Source organism: Giraffa tippelskirchi, chromosome 14 (genome assembly GCF_054371585.1).
Source record: "Giraffa tippelskirchi isolate mGirTip1 chromosome 14, T2T-mGirTip1v1.2.pri, whole genome shotgun sequence".
NCBI classification, from domain to species: Eukaryota; Metazoa; Chordata; class Mammalia; order Artiodactyla; family Giraffidae; genus Giraffa; species Giraffa tippelskirchi.
Window position 1 is genome coordinate 9331160 of NC_137288.1, and position 21561 is coordinate 9352720.

At 55.0% G+C, this 21561-nt stretch overlaps 3 protein-coding genes and 1 long non-coding RNA gene across 4 annotated transcripts in view; 1 reads left to right on the forward strand and 3 right to left on the reverse strand.

Moving 5' to 3' along the window:
- The window catches only part of LOC145534148 (uncharacterized), a 770273-nt gene that overhangs the window by 731531 nt on the left and 17181 nt on the right, over positions 1-21561 (forward strand). The window contains exons 96-98 of the long non-coding RNA XR_014074274.1: positions 5957-6068; positions 13599-13710; positions 21239-21350. This is a non-coding gene — a long non-coding RNA (uncharacterized LOC145534148). The remainder of the gene's footprint in view (positions 1-5956; positions 6069-13598; positions 13711-21238; positions 21351-21561) is intronic.
- Positions 452-5531, reverse strand: LOC145533931 (uncharacterized). Its single transcript, XM_081561280.1, has 3 exons — positions 2077-5531; positions 1365-1677; positions 452-1112 (listed from the first exon to the last, which is right to left on the reverse strand). The coding sequence occupies exons 1-3, from the start codon at positions 2311-2313 to the stop codon at positions 484-486; spliced, it is 1179 nt and encodes a 392-aa protein (XP_081417406.1). The 5' UTR covers positions 2314-5531; the 3' UTR covers positions 452-483.
- LOC145533938 (uncharacterized) lies at positions 8093-13172 on the reverse strand. The gene is made up of 3 exons (XM_081561288.1): positions 9718-13172; positions 9006-9318; positions 8093-8753 (listed from the first exon to the last, which is right to left on the reverse strand). The coding sequence occupies exons 1-3, from the start codon at positions 9952-9954 to the stop codon at positions 8125-8127; spliced, it is 1179 nt and encodes a 392-aa protein (XP_081417414.1). The 5' UTR covers positions 9955-13172; the 3' UTR covers positions 8093-8124.
- LOC145533942 (uncharacterized) lies at positions 15735-21219 on the reverse strand. The gene is made up of 3 exons (XM_081561292.1): positions 17360-21219; positions 16648-16960; positions 15735-16395 (listed from the first exon to the last, which is right to left on the reverse strand). Exons 1-3 carry the CDS (start codon positions 17594-17596, stop codon positions 15767-15769), a joined length of 1179 nt encoding a protein of 392 aa, XP_081417418.1. The 5' UTR covers positions 17597-21219; the 3' UTR covers positions 15735-15766.

The window sequence follows — 21561 nt, forward strand, 5'->3', positions numbered from 1 at the left end:
GTGCAACAAGACGAGCTCAGCCTCTGCCTTCTGGCTGAGATGTCACCCTTGACACAGCAATGCCTGCCTGGAGATAATGATGGCAGTTGCCAAAAGGGCTTCGTTTGGCACATGGTATCTTGAAAGGACGTACACCGTCCTTTCAGATATCAAAGGCTAGTTCAAATGACATAAAAATGAGAACTCTCCAATGGAGTCTTACAGTAGTTGGAGAGTCCAGAAAACACTCCTTCAGTCATTTCACTGAGAGTCATTGATTGGGGACACCAAGAATATAGGAAGGAATGCACAAAGAAAGGATGAAATTGTGTTCAGGATCGGGGGAAGGGATGAACAGGGCGTGCTTGCCTTGAATCCAGGCTTTGTTGGGGGGTGGGGCATAAAGATCAAACGGGTCTGAAACTACAAAGTGGTGATGGTAACACAGTATCACCAGAGTTACACAACAGTGTTCCCAAATTGCAACAATGATGAAAAAGTTTACTAATCCCAACTTAACCAACAAAAGTACAGGAAACCATACAAAAAATAAAACATCACCAGAAAGGTGGAAACAAAGCAACTGCAAAGCAGTTCAGGGGAAAGGAACTCCATGTCCCCTGGGGGCAGACCGAGTTGCCAGCGTCCACGGTGAGCAGACGGGGATGGAGGCTGCAGAGCCGACCGCTCCCCTGGACGTGGTGTTTCCGGCAAGGGCTCTGGGTGTCTGTCCAGAGCGGGGGCTCGTTCTCCCTGCAGGGGTGGGTGAGTCATCGTGGGCGTCTGGGTGTTGCGCGGGAGCCAGGGCAGGCTCTCCCTGCCGAGGCGGTGACTCCTCCTCTGCCTCGGGTTCTCCTGCCAGAGCCCGAGCAGGTAGAGGTGCACGTGGAGGTGGAGGTTCTGGCTGAGGGGGTGGGACATCAGTGCCTGGGGCTGGGGGTCCTGCAGGCATGGAGATCCGATCTGCCCGGTGTGCTGGCCAGTACCCAGCTGGCCTGGTGTCTCTGCGAGGGCAAGTCTCGGTTCTCCATCTGCCCTCGGTGGATCCCTGGGTCCTGCACCTGGAGCCAGCACCTCTGTAGGGACAGGTCTGGGAAGCGGAGCCTGGTTCCAGTTGGAGGCCAGTGCTAGAGCTGGGGGAGAAGCAAAGTTTGCCCACAGGCCAGCCTTGGCATGTGCGTCTCCCGGGACAGAAAGCTTCCAAGAGATTCCCAAAGACTACCCAGCGTCGGATGTCTTTTGGGACTGAAGTGTGCAAGATGGGGGGCGGGGGGTGTGAGGCCAGCGCTTGCTGCAGGCCCAGCAGCAGCTTTCGGGGACTCGTCCCTGTGTAGCTCAGCACCCCCTCCCCACACACTCCCGTGCACCAGCCCCAGCGTCCTCACCTCTGTGCTCTGGCGTGCTGGGCTCCAGGTCCTCCTGCTGCCTCAGAGGCCGGGGTTCTCGGGACTCTGGGTCGGAGCCGGGTGTGCTGAGCTCCGTGGCAGCCTCAGACTGGGCCGCCGGGTGTATCCTGGGCGGTGTCTCGGCAGCAGGCCTTCCCCGCCTCCGCTTCTCCCCCGGTGGGGCTGATGCCTCCGTGGGCACGCTCACCTGGAGCCTGCACTGGGCCTCACGGGCGGGGGGGTGGTGCTCCGACCCCTCCCTCCGGGAGGTGGATGGGGTGTCCCCGTCCTCGGCCTCATCACGTGGGAAGCTCTGCAACGACAGTGACCGTCAGCCAGCCATGCTAGGAGTTTTCCGAGCTGGGCCTGGGCAGTGGAGCCGCTGCTTCTGCCTGCTCGAACTTCTCTTCCCAGAAGGGTCAGAGACGTGTGTCTGCTCAGATCCCCACCCGGGAGGAAAGAGACCCACCTGAGGGTGTGAGGTCCGCCTGGGCGGCCGCCGCTGCCCGCACTCTCCCCATCCCGCCCAGCCTGCTCTCCCCTGGGGTGTGGACACAACTTGTCCGCAGGCTTCTGACCCCACATCCGCCTGGGCTTCCTTGAGGGAGACACACCCCAAGAAACCCGCATCCACACACACAGGCAAAGGACCCGGTGTTTCCGGGTGGCATGGGAGAGGCGGCCTGGTCCGTCCTGGGGCTCCCCGTGTTACCTTTCTGTTTCTCCGGGCAAAGGGCCAGAGGCCTCTCGGGGGTGTCCTGAGCCAACGTCGACAGGGTGCCCGCGCACACTGCCTGTGAGCACTCCTGAGGCCCCGGCCTCTGGGCAGGGGCAAACAGCAGAACATCCTGGCAGCCAGTGAACTGGCTGGGGGCTCCTCTCCGCTCTGGAGGCCTGGATACCCGGGCTGCGGGTTCTGTTGGGTTCTGTTGCCGGCAGGTGACATCATCTCCTGGGGTTCGTGCTGAGGTCCCTTCCCCAAAACTTCCCAAGGGAATCTCTGGGTTTCTGACTGCTCGACCACCCCCCTTAGGCCATGTGCAGGCACAGTGACACCCACACAGCCCAGCCCACAGCCCTGGGGAGGCCTGGGTTCAGCCAGGGCCTGAGCTCCGAGGACCCCACTGCTCTCAGACCAGGCTCCTTCTTCTCATAAGTGGTGTGGCCCTGGACAAGCATATGCCCCTCAGGGTTGCCCCAGTCTCTCCATCTGCAGAGTGGTGGTCATTCTCCCATCTGCTTCCTAGGTCTGTCGGCCTACGAGCAGCTCCATGCCTTTCCACCTGGGGCCGATATCACGTGGAGCTTGTGCGCTGAGACTTCAGAAAGAAAGATTCCATCCAGGGCTGACACAGCACAGAATGGGGCAGAACGAGGCCTGGATGTGCCGTGGTACCCAGGAAAAGGCACTCCCCCTCCTGACTGTTTTGAGACCCCGCATCCAAGTTGGAGGACCGAAAGGAAGACTCGAAGGTCTCCCTCTCTTATAGAAAAGAGTAGCCAACTTTCTGCTCCTCTGTTTCCATTGAGATTCTGTTCAAGTGTCCCAGCTCGGCTTCTGCGGGTGGCTGAGCTTCTAGTGGCTCCCTGCGTTCTTGTCTTTTCCTCTCCAAACCTTCCGTCCTTTTCCCCCTTCTGGGGTGGAAGGGCGCTGTCATTGCTTCTACCTTCGAGGCAGATTGAGGAAAAGTCTGGACCGTCGACTCCTTTCCTCTCTTTGGTTCCGTGTCTCTCTCTGGCTGTGTCCCTCTCTTTTCCTTTCTCAGTTCCGTCTGTGTCTTCCTCTTTCTCTCTCGTGTGTGGATGGATGGATGCTAGGGATGCACATGTATATGATTAGATGAGGGTTATGTTTTAGGGATAGGTTAGAGGGAGAGAAAGGCTTTAGGTCGGAGTTGGTCATGGGGGAAGGGTCAAGGGTGGTGGTGGTGTTGTTTCTTGGAATCTGAGTGCTGTGCATTCTTCGTCTCTTTCCATATGAACCCCTTCTCAGATACACCACTTGCAAGGAGTCTCTCATGTTCTGTTTCCTATCTTTTGCATTTGTGAATGCTTAGCTTCTCTGTTGTGAAGAGGTTCCATTGGATGGAAACCCATGGGTGTACTTCGTGTACCTCTTTGCCTTACTTGAAGAGACCCATTTCGACCTCCGCCCAGCAAATGGCAAGGAGACTCTGATGTTAAGGAGCCTTTGACCTACGCTTCTTTCTAGCTATCTCATGACATCAGTCTTTAGGGTGAGGTTTTCCCCCTATATTGAGGTGGTATGAGATCAAAACCAATAGCGTTCTTCAGATGTAGCTGTCTGGTTTTCCCATGGACATTGATTGAAGAGGCTTTCTTGTTCCCATTTGGATATTCTCCCCTTCTGTGTCAGAGATGAGTTGACCATGGATGCTGGGGTTTGTTTCTGGACCCTCCACTTTATTCCATCGATCTGGATCTGTGTGTGTTGTTGTATTCCCAATAGCATACTGTCCTGCTGCTGCTGCTGCGGCTAAGTCACTTCAGTCGTGTCTGACTCTGCGTGACCCCATGGCCTGCAGCCTACCAGGCTCCTCCGTCCAGGACGTTTTCCAGGCAAGAGTACTGGAGTGGGTCGCCATTGCCTTCTCCGATACTCTCCTGAGGATCCTAGTTTGGTCGTCTAATTTCCTTTCACACAACCTTGGATGTCCGTATCGGGGCTTTTTCGTCGGATTGTATTGACAGTTTAGGCTCTTTTCTGTCTCCGTACCCCTTTTGCAATTCTTTGTTCGGTGCGAAAATGCATTGGCATTTTGGGAGGAATAGCATCGAAGCTGTGGATTGCCTTGTGGGGCTGTGACATCATTTTCCCAATAGGAATTCTTTCAAGCCCTGAGCACAGCTTCTCTTTCCAGTGATTGGTGTGGGCTTGATCTTCCTTCTTCCATCTCTCGCCGTTTTGTGAGAACAGGTCCATCCTTCCCTTCTGGGTTAGATGGACTGGTGGGTATCACTTCAGTGAATGGCATTGTCAGTGGGGGTGATAATTCCCTTCTCGTTGGAAGACTTTGCTGTGAGTATTAGAAATGCAAGTGACTTCTCTTCCCCTTCCTCCCTGTCCATCTCTCAGAGCCACCGGGAAACAGAGGCCTCATCCACGGTCACACAGGCCTGAGGGGGTGCAACTAGACTGTTGTTTCTTCAGGCCCTCAGTGCTGGACATCATCCGGGATCCTCTGTGTGTGTCTTCCTCAGTCTGGTGTCCCTTCAGACCTTTCCCTAGTTTTCACAGGCTTGTTGTGTTGGTGTTCTTTGTCTGTTTGGAGACACATCCTTGATAAGCTTTGTGTTTCCACTCATTCGTCTCGCGATGTATGACCTGTCTTTTGCTTTTGTCATGAGGTCTTTCCCACAGTAGATATCTTTGATTTTGCAAAGTCCACTGTATTCTCTGGGTTTTTTTTTTTTGTGGACTGGCTTTTAGTTTTGTGTGTGAAGACTCAAAGCACGTGTCCGGTTTCTGCTCATTGTTCTTCGAGATTTGTGACAAGTTTTCATGGAAAGTTTGTCTAGGGATAACTGGAAGTGAACTCGGTGAAAGGTGTCAAGTCTCCATCTCCATTCCTGTCATCCCCTGCAGTTTCCAATTCCCTGTTCCTGAGTGGTTTTAGAGACCTTGTGGGGAGTTTGGTTGCATTGGAGTTTGCATTTCCACCTTGATTCGATTCACACTGTTCTGCCCTCAGGGACACTGTCAAGGGGGAGTGAGGAGCAGCCTGCACTTCCAGCAGTGACCACACGGTGGGGCGAGTGCTGCTCTCCCCTCAGGGAGCCCCAGGCCACAGGCATCCCAGTGAGGAGCCAGCTCTGTGCTCAGCTGAAAGGAGTTAGTCTCTCAGGAGCCTCTGAGCCCTTGCCTTTGGATCACCCAGGGTGGGCATTTACTGGGACAGAAAAAATTGCCCTGAATTCCATGGACGGAAGAGCCTGGCTGTGTAGAGTTCGTGAGTTGCCGCGAATCAGACACAACTGAAGACACAAAAATTCTATAGATTAAAACACTTTTTGGGGGTGGGGGGGAGTGAAAGGGGGGGATGTGGGTTTTTTTGTCTTATATAATAGCCAAGGGAAATCTAGTTTAAACCTAAATTCACATAGACGGGAAAGGTATAGCTCTCCGTCACCCTATTAAAAAAAAAAAAAAAACTGCTAAACTTTTCTGAAAGTTTATTTAGTAGCTTCCTTGAGCAGTTCATTGTGAAGCATTTTTTTTTTTTCTGTGACATTGGCCTCATTAAAAAGCACGGTTTGCCTTTACTGGATAATTCTGTTCATTGGTTTCTTAGGGAACCTTGGTAATATTTGAGTTTCCTGGGGAGTATGGTCACATGACCTGGCCCTGGCCAATCGGTGCGTTCCACCTCCCTGGCCACTGTGATTGGCTCCGGGCTGGGGCAGTGCCCAATCGGGGCCCAGGGCCGGGCCTCCCGTTGGAAGCCAGGGGAAGACGAGCTGTCGTCCTGCTGGGGTAGGGGAAGGGGTGGGGCCGGGGGAGGTCAGGCTCCAGCAGTGGGAGGGGCGTGAGGCCTGCCTGCGGCAGTTGGTGACCTTCCTGCTCCCCTCAGGGCAGAGCCGCCGGCCTGAGAATGAGGGCGCTGCTGAGCCCAGGGCCTGGGATGGCCCGTTGCTGCTGTGGTCCCAGAGCTCCACCCGAGACCTGAGGGAAGCCGTCTGCCCGTGAGTCCTCTCCCGCTTGTCTGTCAGCTTGTTTGAACCATGCTGGGTTTTCTGCCCAGCTGGCTAAGGGGAGTCCCTGGAAATGCAAGGGTGTGGGTTTTGGCAGACTTCAGGGAAGACATGCCAGATGAGCCTGGGAGACTCCAGCTTAATCTGGATTCAGGAGATATCTCTTCGGGCCAGCTAGTAATTGTAGGATAAGCCTAATGAGTCTTCACAGGATGAAGAGAGTAACGTGCCAAGGTAGCAATCGATGTCCTCATTCGAGAGGATGAAGCTGGTGCTCAGAGAAGGGGGGAACTTGGCCACAGCAAGGAGGTGTGCACCCAGACAGAACCCCCAGATCCGGCCATTGGAGCTCAGGGAGGCCACTGGTGTGGCTTGTCCCTGTGGCAGGGGCCGAGGCACGCAGCCCACCCTGATTCCTGCGGGGGCCTGACTTGGGAAGTGCCATCTGGTAGCTTTGAGACTCACCAAACCAAATTGCACTGGAGAGAGGAGGGACACCTTCCTTCATCCACCCCCCACCCCCGCCGGATTCCCACATACCCTGACCCCTTTCTCCCGATTTCGGAGCCATTTCCAGAGTCCCGCTCATATGACCTCATTCGAAGTGCACTGTGGACGAGCTGCCATCTGCAGCTACTACCACAGCGGCCAAGGGCTTTAGCTCCCGACTACCTCCCTTCCTTTGGAACTTGGGGGCCCTCTACTCCCCACTTGCACACCACAGACCTTTGCTGAGGATTGTGGGGACCCTCACTCAGTTTGCAGTACGTTGTAGCCATCCCTGTCCTCTCTATACCTCCCTTGAAACTCAGCTTGTGAGCTCCTTTGGAGCAGCGTGGCCCACCTGGCTGCAACGGAAGAGACACAGCTGACAGTGAAACAACAGCTTAGATCTGAGACCCGGAAAGCTCTGTCAGAAGGGACCTCCCTCTTCACACCGTAGAGGCTGTAGGAGGCGCCAGGCTTTCGAACCAGTGCTGGGGCCAAAATGACTCCACAGCTGTTTTCCTTCCTGGGGAGGGTTCTGGCTCGAGTGGGAATGGCTCAAGTCTCCTAAGGTTCTGCAAGCCCACTGTGTGCAGATTCACGGTACACAGAGAGGAGAAGGTGGAGTCCTGCCCTGTAGGTGGTCACAGCTCACGGATGAGCCAGGCAGGCAGGCAGGCAGGGCATGAGAACACCTGAGCTGCCTTCATGAGTGAATGGTGTGGGGGCAGAGGAAGAGAAGCCAGTCTGCTCCCTCGTGTGGTGCCCCGGGCAGGTTGTCCCCAGAGGAAACCCTTACGACGGTGAGGACTATCACTGCTGTTTCCCAAGGGGTTCCGTCGGTGCGTGTCTTCCCCGGAGCGGTCAGGCCGTCTCTCAAGTACACGGGCCATGGGCATTGCCTCTCCTTGGAACTTCCCATGTGTTTCTCTTTTTTATGGAACAGTGATTTTCTAGAGGGGTTCTGGGCCACAAGGATGTTGGGTCATTTTCTAGCCTTCTGTCATGAAGAACGCTTTCCTGGGTGTTGGGGTGGTTTGTTGTTCCAGCTCCCTTTCTTGGCTTCTTTTGGGAGCTGGTGCAACAAGACGAGCTCAGCCTCTGCCTTCTGGCTGAGATGTCACCCTTGACACAGCAATGCCTGCCTGGAGATAATGATGGCAGTTGCCAAAAGGGCTTCGTTTGGCACATGGTATCTTGAAAGGACGTACACCGTCCTTTCAGATATCAAAGGCTAGTTCAAATGACATACAAATGAGAACTCTCCAATGGAGTCTTACAGTAGTTGGAGAGTCCAGAAACCACTCCTTCAGTCATTTCACTGAGAGTCATTGATTGGGGACACCAAGAATATAGGAAGGAATGCACAAAGAAAGGATGAAATTGTGTTCAGGATCGGGGGAAGGGATGAACAGGGCGTGCTTGCCTTGAATCCAGGCTTTGTTGGGGGGTGGGGCATAAAGATCAAACGGGTCTGAAACTACAAAGTGGTGATGGTAACACAGTATCACCAGAGTTACACAACAGTGTTCCCAAATTGCAACAATGATGAAAAAGTTTACTAATCCCAACTTAACCAACAAAAGTACAGGAAACCATACAAAAAATAAAACATCACCAGAAAGGTGGAAACAAAGCAACTGCAAAGCAGTTCAGGGGAAAGGAACTCCATGTCCCCTGGGGGCAGACCGAGTTGCCAGCGTCCACGGTGAGCAGACGGGGATGGAGGCTGCAGAGCCGACCGCTCCCCTGGACGTGGTGTTTCCGGCAAGGGCTCTGGGTGTCTGTCCAGAGCGGGGGCTCGTTCTCCCTGCAGGGGTGGGTGAGTCATCGTGGGCGTCTGGGTGTTGCGCGGGAGCCAGGGCAGGCTCTCCCTGCCGAGGCGGTGACTCCTCCTCTGCCTCGGGTTCTCCTGCCAGAGCCCGAGCAGGTAGAGGTGCACGTGGAGGTGGAGGTTCTGGCTGAGGGGGTGGGACATCAGTGCCTGGGGCTGGGGGTCCTGCAGGCATGGAGATCCGATCTGCCCGGTGTGCTGGCCAGTACCCAGCTGGCCTGGTGTCTCTGCGAGGGCAAGTCTCGGTTCTCCATCTGCCCTCGGTGGATCCCTGGGTCCTGCACCTGGAGCCAGCACCTCTGTAGGGACAGGTCTGGGAAGCGGAGCCTGGTTCCAGTTGGAGGCCAGTGCTAGAGCTGGGGGAGAAGCAAAGTTTGCCCACAGGCCAGCCTTGGCATGTGCGTCTCCCGGGACAGAAAGCTTCCAAGAGATTCCCAAAGAATACCCAGCGTCGGATGTCTTTTGGGACTGAAGTGTGCAAGATGGGGGGCGGGGGGTGTGAGGCCAGCGCTTGCTGCAGGCCCAGCAGCAGCTTTCGGGGACTCGTCCCTGTGTAGCTCAGCACCCCCTCCCCACACACTCCCGTGCACCAGCCCCAGCGTCCTCACCTCTGTGCTCTGGCGTGCTGGGCTCCAGGTCCTCCTGCTGCCTCAGAGGCCGGGGTTCTCGGGACTCTGGGTCGGAGCCGGGTGTGCTGAGCTCCGTGGCAGCCTCAGACTGGGCCGCCGGGTGTATCCTGGGCGGTGTCTCGGCAGCAGGCCTTCCCCGCCTCCGCTTCTCCCCCGGTGGGGCTGATGCCTCCGTGGGCACGCTCACCTGGAGCCTGCACTGGGCCTCACGGGCGGGGGGGTGGTGCTCCGACCCCTCCCTCCGGGAGGTGGATGGGGTGTCCCCGTCCTCGGCCTCATCACGTGGGAAGCTCTGCAACGACAGTGACCGTCAGCCAGCCATGCTAGGAGTTTTCCGAGCTGGGCCTGGGCAGTGGAGCCGCTGCTTCTGCCTGCTCGAACTTCTCTTCCCAGAAGGGTCAGAGACGTGTGTCTGCTCAGATCCCCACCCGGGAGGAAAGAGACCCACCTGAGGGTGTGAGGTCCGCCTGGGCGGCCGCCGCTGCCCGCACTCTCCCCATCCCGCCCAGCCTGCTCTCCCCTGGGGTGTGGACACAACTTGTCCGCAGGCTTCTGACCCCACATCCGCCTGGGCTTCCTTGAGGGAGACACACCCCAAGAAACCCGCATCCACACACACAGGCAAAGGACCCGGTGTTTCCGGGTGGCATGGGAGAGGCGGCCTGGTCCGTCCTGGGGCTCCCCGTGTTACCTTTCTGTTTCTCCGGGCAAAGGGCCAGAGGCCTCTCGGGGGTGTCCTGAGCCAACGTCGACAGGGTGCCCGCGCACACTGCCTGTGAGCACTCCTGAGGCCCCGGCCTCTGGGCAGGGGCAAACAGCAGAACATCCTGGCAGCCAGTGAACTGGCTGGGGGCTCCTCTCCGCTCTGGAGGCCTGGATACCCGGGCTGCGGGTTCTGTTGGGTTCTGTTGCCGGCAGGTGACATCATCTCCTGGGGTTCGTGCTGAGGTCCCTTCCCCAAAACTTCCCAAGGGAATCTCTGGGTTTCTGACTGCTCGACCACCCCCCTTAGGCCATGTGCAGGCACAGTGACACCCACACAGCCCAGCCCACAGCCCTGGGGAGGCCTGGGTTCAGCCAGGGCCTGAGCTCCGAGGACCCCACTGCTCTCAGACCAGGCTCCTTCTTCTCATAAGTGGTGTGGCCCTGGACAAGCATATGCCCCTCAGGGTTGCCCCAGTCTCTCCATCTGCAGAGTGGTGGTCATTCTCCCATCTGCTTCCTAGGTCTGTCGGCCTACGAGCAGCTCCATGCCTTTCCACCTGGGGCCGATATCACGTGGAGCTTGTGCGCTGAGACTTCAGAAAGAAAGATTCCATCCAGGGCTGACACAGCACAGAATGGGGCAGAACGAGGCCTGGATGTGCCGTGGTACCCAGGAAAAGGCACTCCCCCTCCTGACTGTTTTGAGACCCCGCATCCAAGTTGGAGGACCGAAAGGAAGACTCGAAGGTCTCCCTCTCTTATAGAAAAGAGTAGCCAACTTTCTGCTCCTCTGTTTCCATTGAGATTCTGTTCAAGTGTCCCAGCTCGGCTTCTGCGGGTGGCTGAGCTTCTAGTGGCTCCCTGCGTTCTTGTCTTTTCCTCTCCAAACCTTCCGTCCTTTTCCCCCTTCTGGGGTGGAAGGGCGCTGTCATTGCTTCTACCTTCGAGGCAGATTGAGGAAAAGTCTGGACCGTCGACTCCTTTCCTCTCTTTGGTTCCGTGTCTCTCTCTGGCTGTGTCCCTCTCTTTTCCTTTCTCAGTTCCGTCTGTGTCTTCCTCTTTCTCTCTCGTGTGTGGATGGATGGATGCTAGGGATGCACATGTATATGATTAGATGAGGGTTATGTTTTAGGGATAGGTTAGAGGGAGAGAAAGGCTTTAGGTCGGAGTTGGTCATGGGGGAAGGGTCAAGGGTGGTGGTGGTGTTGTTTCTTGGAATCTGAGTGCTGTGCATTCTTCGTCTCTTTCCATATGAACCCCTTCTCAGATACACCACTTGCAAGGAGTCTCTCATGTTCTGTTTCCTATCTTTTGCATTTGTGAATGCTTAGCTTCTCTGTTGTGAAGAGGTTCCATTGGATGGAAACCCATGGGTGTACTTCGTGTACCTCTTTGCCTTACTTGAAGAGACCCATTTCGACCTCCGCCCAGCAAATGGCAAGGAGACTCTGATGTTAAGGAGCCTTTGACCTACGCTTCTTTCTAGCTATCTCATGACATCAGTCTTTAGGGTGAGGTTTTCCCCCTATATTGAGGTGGTATGAGATCAAAACCAATAGCGTTCTTCAGATGTAGCTGTCTGGTTTTCCCATGGACATTGATTGAAGAGGCTTTCTTGTTCCCATTTGGATATTCTCCCCTTCTGTGTCAGAGATGAGTTGACCATGGATGCTGGGGTTTGTTTCTGGACCCTCCACTTTATTCCATCGATCTGGATCTGTGTGTGTTGTTGTATTCCCAATAGCATACTGTCCTGCTGCTGCTGCTGCGGCTAAGTCACTTCAGTCGTGTCTGACTCTGCGTGACCCCATGGCCTGCAGCCTACCAGGCTCCTCCGTCCAGGACGTTTTCCAGGCAAGAGTACTGGAGTGGGTCGCCATTGCCTTCTCCGATACTCTCCTGAGGATCCTAGTTTGGTCGTCTAATTTCCTTTCACACAACCTTGGATGTCCGTATCGGGGCTTTTTCGTCGGATTGTATTGACAGTTTAGGCTCTTTTCTGTCTCCGTACCCCTTTTGCAATTCTTTGTTCGGTGCGAAAATGCATTGGCATTTTGGGAGGAATAGCATCGAAGCTGTGGATTGCCTTGTGGGGCTGTGACATCATTTTCCCAATAGGAATTCTTTCAAGCCCTGAGCACAGCTTCTCTTTCCAGTGATTGGTGTGGGCTTGATCTTCCTTCTTCCATCTCTCGCCGTTTTGTGAGAACAGGTCCATCCTTCCCTTCTGGGTTAGATGGACTGGTGGGTATCACTTCAGTGAATGGCATTGTCAGTGGGGGTGATAATTCCCTTCTCGTTGGAAGACTTTGCTGTGAGTATTAGAAATGCAAGTGACTTCTCTTCCCCTTCCTCCCTGTCCATCTCTCAGAGCCACCGGGAAACAGAGGCCTCATCCACGGTCACACAGGCCTGAGGGGGTGCAACTAGACTGTTGTTTCTTCAGGCCCTCAGTGCTGGACATCATCCGGGATCCTCTGTGTGTGTCTTCCTCAGTCTGGTGTCCCTTCAGACCTTTCCCTAGTTTTCACAGGCTTGTTGTGTTGGTGTTCTTTGTCTGTTTGGAGACACATCCTTGATAAGCTTTGTGTTTCCACTCATTCGTCTCGCGATGTATGACCTGTCTTTTGCTTTTGTCATGAGGTCTTTCCCACAGTAGATATCTTTGATTTTGCAAAGTCCACTGTATTCTCTGGGTTTTTTTTTTTTGTGGACTGGCTTTTAGTTTTGTGTGTGAAGACTCAAAGCACGTGTCCGGTTTCTGCTCATTGTTCTTCGAGATTTGTGACAAGTTTTCATGGAAAGTTTGTCTAGGGATAACTGGAAGTGAACTCGGTGAAAGGTGTCAAGTCTCCATCTCCATTCCTGTCATCCCCTGCAGTTTCCAATTCCCTGTTCCTGAGTGGTTTTAGAGACCTTGTGGGGAGTTTGGTTGCATTGGAGTTTGCATTTCCACCTTGATTCGATTCACACTGTTCTGCCCTCAGGGACACTGTCAAGGGGGAGTGAGGAGCAGCCTGCACTTCCAGCAGTGACCACACGGTGGGGCGAGTGCTGCTCTCCCCTCAGGGAGCCCCAGGCCACAGGCATCCCAGTGAGGAGCCAGCTCTGTGCTCAGCTGAAAGGAGTTAGTCTCTCAGGAGCCTCTGAGCCCTTGCCTTTGGATCACCCAGGGTGGGCATTTACTGGGACAGAAAAAATTGCCCTGAATTCCATGGACGGAAGAGCCTGGCTGTGTAGAGTTCGTGAGTTGCCGCGAATCAGACACAACTGAAGACACAAAAATTCTATAGATTAAAACACTTTTTGGGGGTGGGGGGGAGTGAAAGGGGGGGATGTGGGTTTTTTTGTCTTATATAATAGCCAAGGGAAATCTAGTTTAAACCTAAATTCACATAGACGGGAAAGGTATAGCTCTCCGTCACCCTATTAAAAAAAAAAAAAAAACTGCTAAACTTTTCTGAAAGTTTATTTAGTAGCTTCCTTGAGCAGTTCATTGTGAAGCATTTTTTTTTTTTTCTGTGACATTGGCCTCATTAAAAAGCACGGTTTGCCTTTACTGGATAATTCTGTTCATTGGTTTCTTAGGGAACCTTGGTAATATTTGAGTTTCCTGGGGAGTATGGTCACATGACCTGGCCCTGGCCAATCGGTGCGTTCCACCTCCCTGGCCACTGTGATTGGCTCCGGGCTGGGGCAGTGCCCAATCGGGGCCCAGGGCCGGGCCTCCCGTTGGAAGCCAGGGGAAGACGAGCTGTCGTCCTGCTGGGGTAGGGGAAGGGGTGGGGCCGGGGGAGGTCAGGCTCCAGCAGTGGGAGGGGCGTGAGGCCTGCCTGCGGCAGTTGGTGACCTTCCTGCTCCCCTCAGGGCAGAGCCGCCGGCCTGAGAATGAGGGCGCTGCTGAGCCCAGGGCCTGGGATGGCCCGTTGCTGCTGTGGTCCCAGAGCTCCACCCGAGACCTGAGGGAAGCCGTCTGCCCGTGAGTCCTCTCCCGCTTGTCTGTCAGCTTGTTTGAACCATGCTGGGTTTTCTGCCCAGCTGGCTAAGGGGAGTCCCTGGAAATGCAAGGGTGTGGGTTTTGGCAGACTTCAGGGAAGACATGCCAGATGAGCCTGGGAGACTCCAGCTTAATCTGGATTCAGGAGATATCTCTTCGGGCCAGCTAGTAATTGTAGGATAAGCCTAATGAGTCTTCACAGGATGAAGAGAGTAACGTGCCAAGGTAGCAATCGATGTCCTCATTCGAGAGGATGAAGCTGGTGCTCAGAGAAGGGGGGAACTTGGCCACAGCAAGGAGGTGTGCACCCAGACAGAACCCCCAGATCCGGCCATTGGAGCTCAGGGAGGCCACTGGTGTGGCTTGTCCCTGTGGCAGGGGCCGAGGCACGCAGCCCACCCTGATTCCTGCGGGGGCCTGACTTGGGAAGTGCCATCTGGTAGCTTTGAGACTCACCAAACCAAATTGCACTGGAGAGAGGAGGGACACCTTCCTTCATCCACCCCCCACCCCCGCCGGATTCCCACATACCCTGACCCCTTTCTCCCGATTTCGGAGCCATTTCCAGAGTCCCGCTCATATGACCTCATTCGAAGTGCACTGTGGACGAGCTGCCATCTGCAGCTACTACCACAGCGGCCAAGGGCTTTAGCTCCCGACTACCTCCCTTCCTTTGGAACTTGGGGGCCCTCTACTCCCCACTTGCACACCACAGACCTTTGCTGAGGATTGTGGGGACCCTCACTCAGTTTGCAGTACGTTGTAGCCATCCCTGTCCTCTCTATACCTCCCTTGAAACTCAGCTTGTGAGCTCCTTTGGAGCAGCGTGGCCCACCTGGCTGCAACGGAAGAGACACAGCTGACAGTGAAACAACAGCTTAGATCTGAGACCCGGAAAGCTCTGTCAGAAGGGACCTCCCTCTTCACACCGTAGAGGCTGTAGGAGGCGCCAGGCTTTCGAACCAGTGCTGGGGCCAAAATGACTCCACAGCTGTTTTCCTTCCTGGGGAGGGTTCTGGCTCGAGTGGGAATGGCTCAAGTCTCCTAAGGTTCTGCAAGCCCACTGTGTGCAGATTCACGGTACACAGAGAGGAGAAGGTGGAGTCCTGCCCTGTAGGTGGTCACAGCTCACGGATGAGCCAGGCAGGCAGGCAGGCAGGGCATGAGAACACCTGAGCTGCCTTCATGAGTGAATGGTGTGGGGGCAGAGGAAGAGAAGCCAGTCTGCTCCCTCGTGTGGTGCCCCGGGCAGGTTGTCCCCAGAGGAAACCCTTACGACGGTGAGGACTATCACTGCTGTTTCCCAAGGGGTTCCGTCGGTGCGTGTCTTCCCCGGAGCGGTCAGGCCGTCTCTCAAGTACACGGGCCATGGGCATTGCCTCTCCTTGGAACTTCCCATGTGTTTCTCTTTTTTATGGAACAGTGATTTTCTAGAGGGGTTCTGGGCCACAAGGATGTTGGGTCATTTTCTAGCCTTCTGTCATGAAGAACGCTTTCCTGGGTGTTGGGGTGGTTTGTTGTTCCAGCTCCCTTTCTTGGCTTCTTTTGGGAGCTGGTGCAACAAGACGAGCTCAGCCTCTGCCTTCTGGCTGAGATGTCACCCTTGACACAGCAATGCCTGCCTGGAGATAATGATGGCAGTTGCCAAAAGGGCTTCGTTTGGCACATGGTATCTTGAAAGGACGTACACCGTCCTTTCAGATATCAAAGGCTAGTTCAAATGACATACAAATGAGAACTCTCCAATGGAGTCTTACAGTAGTTGGAGAGTCCAGAAACCACTCCTTCAGTCATTTCACTGAGAGTCATTGATTGGGGACACCAAGAATATAGGAAGGAATGCACAAAGAAAGGATGAAATTGTGTTCAGGATCGGGGGAAGGGATGAACAGGGCGTGCTTGCCTTGAATCCAGGCTTTGTTGGGGGGTGGGGCATAAAGATCAAACGGGTCTGAAACTACAAAGTGGTGATGGTAACACAGTATCACCAGAGTTACACAACAGTGTTCCCAAATTGCAACAATGATGAAAAAGTTTACTAATCCCAACTTAACCAACAAAAGTACAGGAAACCATACAAAAAATAAAACATCACCAGAAAGGTGGAAACAAAGCAACTGCAAAGCAGTTCAGGGGAAAGGAACTCCATGTCCCCTGGGGGCAGACCGAGTTGCCAGCGTCCACGGTGAGCAGACGGGGATGGAGGCTGCAGAGCCGACCGCTCCCCTGGACGTGGTGTTTCCGGCAAGGGCTCTGGGTGTCTGTCCAGAGCGGGGGCTCGTTCTCCCTGCAGGGGTGGGTGAGTCATCGTGGGCGTCTGGGTGTTGCGCGGGAGCCAGGGCAGGCTCTCCCTGCCGAGGCGGTGACTCCTCCTCTGCCTCGGGTTCTCCTGCCAGAGCCCGAGCAGGTAGAGGTGCACGTGGAGGTGGAGGTTCTGGCTGAGGGGGTGGGACATCAGTGCCTGGGGCTGGGGGTCCTGCAGGCATGGAGATCCGATCTGCCCGGTGTGCTGGCCAGTACCCAGCTGGCCTGGTGTCTCTGCGAGGGCAAGTCTCGGTTCTCCATCTGCCCTCGGTGGATCCCTGGGTCCTGCACCTGGAGCCAGCACCTCTGTAGGGACAGGTCTGGGAAGCGGAGCCTGGTTCCAGTTGGAGGCCAGTGCTAGAGCTGGGGGAGAAGCAAAGTTTGCCCACAGGCCAGCCTTGGCATGTGCGTCTCCCGGGACAGAAAGCTTCCAAGAGATTCCCAAAGAATACCCAGCGTCGGATGTCTTTTGGGACTGAAGTGTGCAAGATGGGGGGCGGGGGGTGTGAGGCCAGCGCTTGCTGCAGGCCCAGCAGCAGCTTTCGGGGACTCGTCCCTGTGTAGCTCAGCACCCCCTCCCCACACACTCCCGTGCACCAGCCCCAGCGTCCTCACCTCTGTGCTCTGGCGTGCTGGGCTCCAGGTCCTCCTGCTGCCTCAGAGGCCGGGGTTCTCGGGACTCTGGGTCGGAGCCGGGTGTGCTGAGCTCCGTGGCAGCCTCAGACTGGGCCGCCGGGTGTATCCTGGGCGGTGTCTCGGCAGCAGGCCTTCCCCGCCTCCGCTTCTCCCCCGGTGGGGCTGATGCCTCCGTGGGCACGCTCACCTGGAGCCTGCACTGGGCCTCACGGGCGGGGGGGTGGTGCTCCGACCCCTCCCTCCGGGAGGTGGATGGGGTGTCCCCGTCCTCGGCCTCATCACGTGGGAAGCTCTGCAACGACAGTGACCGTCAGCCAGCCATGCTAGGAGTTTTCCGAGCTGGGCCTGGGCAGTGGAGCCGCTGCTTCTGCCTGCTCGAACTTCTCTTCCCAGAAGGGTCAGAGACGTGTGTCTGCTCAGATCCCCACCCGGGAGGAAAGAGACCCACCTGAGGGTGTGAGGTCCGCCTGGGCGGCCGCCGCTGCCCGCACTCTCCCCATCCCGCCCAGCCTGCTCTCCCCTGGGGTGTGGACACAACTTGTCCGCAGGCTTCTGACCCCACATCCGCCTGGGCTTCCTTGAGGGAGACACACCCCAAGAAACCCGCATCCACACACACAGGCAAAGGACCCGGTGTTTCCGGGTGGCATGGGAGAGGCGGCCTGGTCCGTCCTGGGGCTCCCCGTGTTACCTTTCTGTTTCTCCGGGCAAAGGGCCAGAGGCCTCTCGGGGGTGTCCTGAGCCAACGTCGACAGGGTGCCCGCGCACACTGCCTGTGAGCACTCCTGAGGCCCCGGCCTCTGGGCAGGGGCAAACAGCAGAACATCCTGGCAGCCAGTGAACTGGCTGGGGGCTCCTCTCCGCTCTGGAGGCCTGGATACCCGGGCTGCGGGTTCTGTTGGGTTCTGTTGCCGGCAGGTGACATCATCTCCTGGGGTTCGTGCTGAGGTCCCTTCCCCAAAACTTCCCAAGGGAATCTCTGGGTTTCTGACTGCTCGACCACCCCCCTTAGGCCATGTGCAGGCACAGTGACACCCACACAGCCCAGCCCACAGCCCTGGGGAGGCCTGGGTTCAGCCAGGGCCTGAGCTCCGAGGACCCCACTGCTCTCAGACCAGGCTCCTTCTTCTCATAAGTGGTGTGGCCCTGGACAAGCATATGCCCCTCAGGGTTGCCCCAGTCTCTCCATCTGCAGAGTGGTGGTCATTCTCCCATCTGCTTCCTAGGTCTGTCGGCCTACGAGCAGCTCCATGCCTTTCCACCTGGGGCCGATATCACGTGGAGCTTGTGCGCTGAGACTTCAGAAAGAAAGATTCCATCCAGGGCTGACACAGCACAGAATGGGGCAGAACGAGGCCTGGATGTGCCGTGGTACCCAGGAAAAGGCACTCCCCCTCCTGACTGTTTTGAGACCCCGCATCCAAGTTGGAGGACCGAAAGGAAGACTCGAAGGTCTCCCTCTCTTATAGAAAAGAGTAGCCAACTTTCTGCTCCTCTGTTTCCATTGAGATTCTGTTCAAGTGTCCCAGCTCGGCTTCTGCGGGTGGCTGAGCTTCTAGTGGCTCCCTGCGTTCTTGTCTTTTCCTCTCCAAACCTTCCGTCCTTTTCCCCCTTCTGGGGTGGAAGGGCGCTGTCATTGCTTCTACCTTCGAGGCAGATTGAGGAAAAGTCTGGACCGTCGACTCCTTTCCTCTCTTTGGTTCCGTGTCTCTCTCTGGCTGTGTCCCTCTCTTTTCCTTTCTCAGTTCCGTCTGTGTCTTCCTCTTTCTCTCTCGTGTGTGGATGGATGGATGCTAGGGATGCACATGTATATGATTAGATGAGGGTTATGTTTTAGGGATAGGTTAGAGGGAGAGAAAGGCTTTAGGTCGGAGTTGGTCATGGGGGAAGGGTCAAGGGTGGTGGTGGTGTTGTTTCTTGGAATCTGAGTGCTGTGCATTCTTCGTCTCTTTCCATATGAACCCCTTCTCAGATACACCACTTGCAAGGAGTCTCTCATGTTCTGTTTCCTATCTTTTGCATTTGTGAATGCTTAGCTTCTCTGTTGTGAAGAGGTTCCATTGGATGGAAACCCATGGGTGTACTTCGTGTACCTCTTTGCCTTACTTGAAGAGACCCATTTCGACCTCCGCCCAGCAAATGGCAAGGAGACTCTGATGTTAAGGAGCCTTTGACCTACGCTTCTTTCTAGCTATCTCATGACATCAGTCTTTAGGGTGAGGTTTTCCCCCTATATTGAGGTGGTATGAGATCAAAACCAATAGCGTTCTTCAGATGTAGCTGTCTGGTTTTCCCATGGACATTGATTGAAGAGGCTTTCTTGTTCCCATTTGGATATTCTCCCCTTCTGTGTCAGAGATGAGTTGACCATGGATGCTGGGGTTTGTTTCTGGACCCTCCACTTTATTCCATCGATCTGGATCTGTGTGTGTTGTTGTATTCCCAATAGCATACTGTCCTGCTGCTGCTGCTGCGGCTAAGTCACTTCAGTCGTGTCTGACTCTGCGTGACCCCATGGCCTGCAGCCTACCAGGCTCCTCCGTCCAGGACGTTTTCCAGGCAAGAGTACTGGAGTGGGTCGCCATTGCCTTCTCCGATACTCTCCTGAGGATCCTAGTTTGGTCGTCTAATTTCCTTTCACACAACCTTGGATGTCCGTATCGGGGCTTTTTCGTCGGATTGTATTGACAGTTTAGGCTCTTTTCTGTCTCCGTACCCCTTTTGCAATTCTTTGTTCGGTGCGAAAATGCATTGGCATTTTGGGAGGAATAGCATCGAAGCTGTGGATTGCCTTGTGGGGCTGTGACATCATTTTCCCAATAGGAATTCTTTCAAGCCCTGAGCACAGCTTCTCTTTCCAGTGATTGGTGTGGGCTTGATCTTCCTTCTTCCATCTCTCGCCGTTTTGTGAGAACAGGTCCATCCTTCCCTTCTGGGTTAGATGGACTGGTGGGTATCACTTCAGTGAATGGCATTGTCAGTGGGGGTGATAATTCCCTTCTCGTTGGAAGACTTTGCTGTGAGTATTAGAAATGCAAGTGACTTCTCTTCCCCTTCCTCCCTGTCCATCTCTCAGAGCCACCGGGAAACAGAGGCCTCATCCACGGTCACACAGGCCTGAGGGGGTGCAACTAGACTGTTGTTTCTTCAGGCCCTCAGTGCTGGACATCATCCGGGATCCTCTGTGTGTGTCTTCCTCAGTCTGGTGTCCCTTCAGACCTTTCCCTAGTTTTCACAGGCTTGTTGTGTTGGTGTTCTTTGTCTGTTTGGAGACACATCCTTGATAAGCTTTGTGTTTCCACTCATTCGTCTCGCGATGTATGACCTGTCTTTTGCTTTTGTCATGAGGTCTTTCCCACAGTAGATATCTTTGATTTTGCAAAGTCCACTGTATTCTCTGGGTTTTTTTTTTTGTGGACTGGCTTTTAGTTTTGTGTGTGAAGACTCAAAGCACGTGTCCGGTTTCTGCTCATTGTTCTTCGAGATTTGTGACAAGTTTTCATGGAAAGTTTGTCTAGGGATAACTGGAAGTGAACTCGGTGAAAGGTGTCAAGTCTCCATCTCCATTCCTGTCATCCCCTGCAGTTTCCAATTCCCTGTTCCTGAGTGGTTTTAGAGACCTTGTGGGGAGTTTGGTTGCATTGGAGTTTGCATTTCCACCTTGATTCGATTCACACTGTTCTGCCCTCAGGGACACTGTCAAGGGGGAGTGAGGAGCAGCCTGCACTTCCAGCAGTGACCACACGGTGGGGCGAGTGCTGCTCTCCCCTCAGGGAGCCCCAGGCCACAGGCATCCCAGTGAGGAGCCAGCTCTGTGCTCAGCTGAAAGGAGTTAGTCTCTCAGGAGCCTCTGAGCCCTTGCCTTTGGATCACCCAGGGTGGGCATTTACTGGGACAGAAAAAATTGCCCTGAATTCCATGGACGGAAGAGCCTGGCTGTGTAGAGTTCGTGAGTTGCCGCGAATCAGACACAACTGAGGACACAAAAATTCTATAGATTAAAACACTTTTTGGGGGTGGGGGGGAGTGAAAGGGGGGGATGTGGGTTTTTTTGTCTTATATAATAGCCAAGGGAAATCTAGTTTAAACCTAAATTCACATAGACGGGAAAGGTATAGCTCTCCGTCACCCTATTAAAAAAAAAAAAAAAAACTACTAAACTTTTCTGAAAGTTTATTTAGTAGCTTCCTTGAGCAGTTCATTGTGAAGCATTTTTTTTTTTCTGTGACATTGGCCTCATTAAAAAGCACGGTTTGCCTTTACTGGATAATTCTGTTCATTGGTTTCTTAGGGAACCTTGGTAATATTTGAGTTTCCTGGGGAGTATGGTCACATGACCTGGCCCTGGCCAATCGGTGCGTTCCACCTCCCTGGCCACTGTGATTGGCTCCGGGCTGGGGCAGTGCCCAATCGGGGCCCAGGGCCGGGCCTCCCGTTGGAAGCCAGGGGAAGACGAGCTGTCGTCCTGCTGGGGTAGGGGAAGGGGTGGGGCCGGGGGAGGTCAGGCTCCAGCAGTGGGAGGGGCGTGAGGCCCGCCTGCGGCAGTTGGTGACCTTCCTGCTCCCCTCAGGGCAGAGCCGCCGGCCTGAGAATGAGGGCGCTGCTGAGCCCAGGGCCTGGGATGGCCCGTTGCTGCTGTGGTCCCAGAGCTCCACCCGAGACCTGAGGGAAGCCGTCTGCCCGTGAGTCCTCTCCCGCTTGTCTGTCAGCTTGTTTGAAGCATGCTGGGTTTTCTGCCCAGCTGGCTAAGGGGAGTCCCTGGAAATGCAAGGGTGTGGGTTTTGGCAGACTTCAGGGAAGACATGCCAGATGAGCCTGGGAGACTCCAGCTTAACCTGGATTCAGGAGATATCTCTTCGGGCCAGCTAGTAATTGTAGGATAAGCCTAATGAG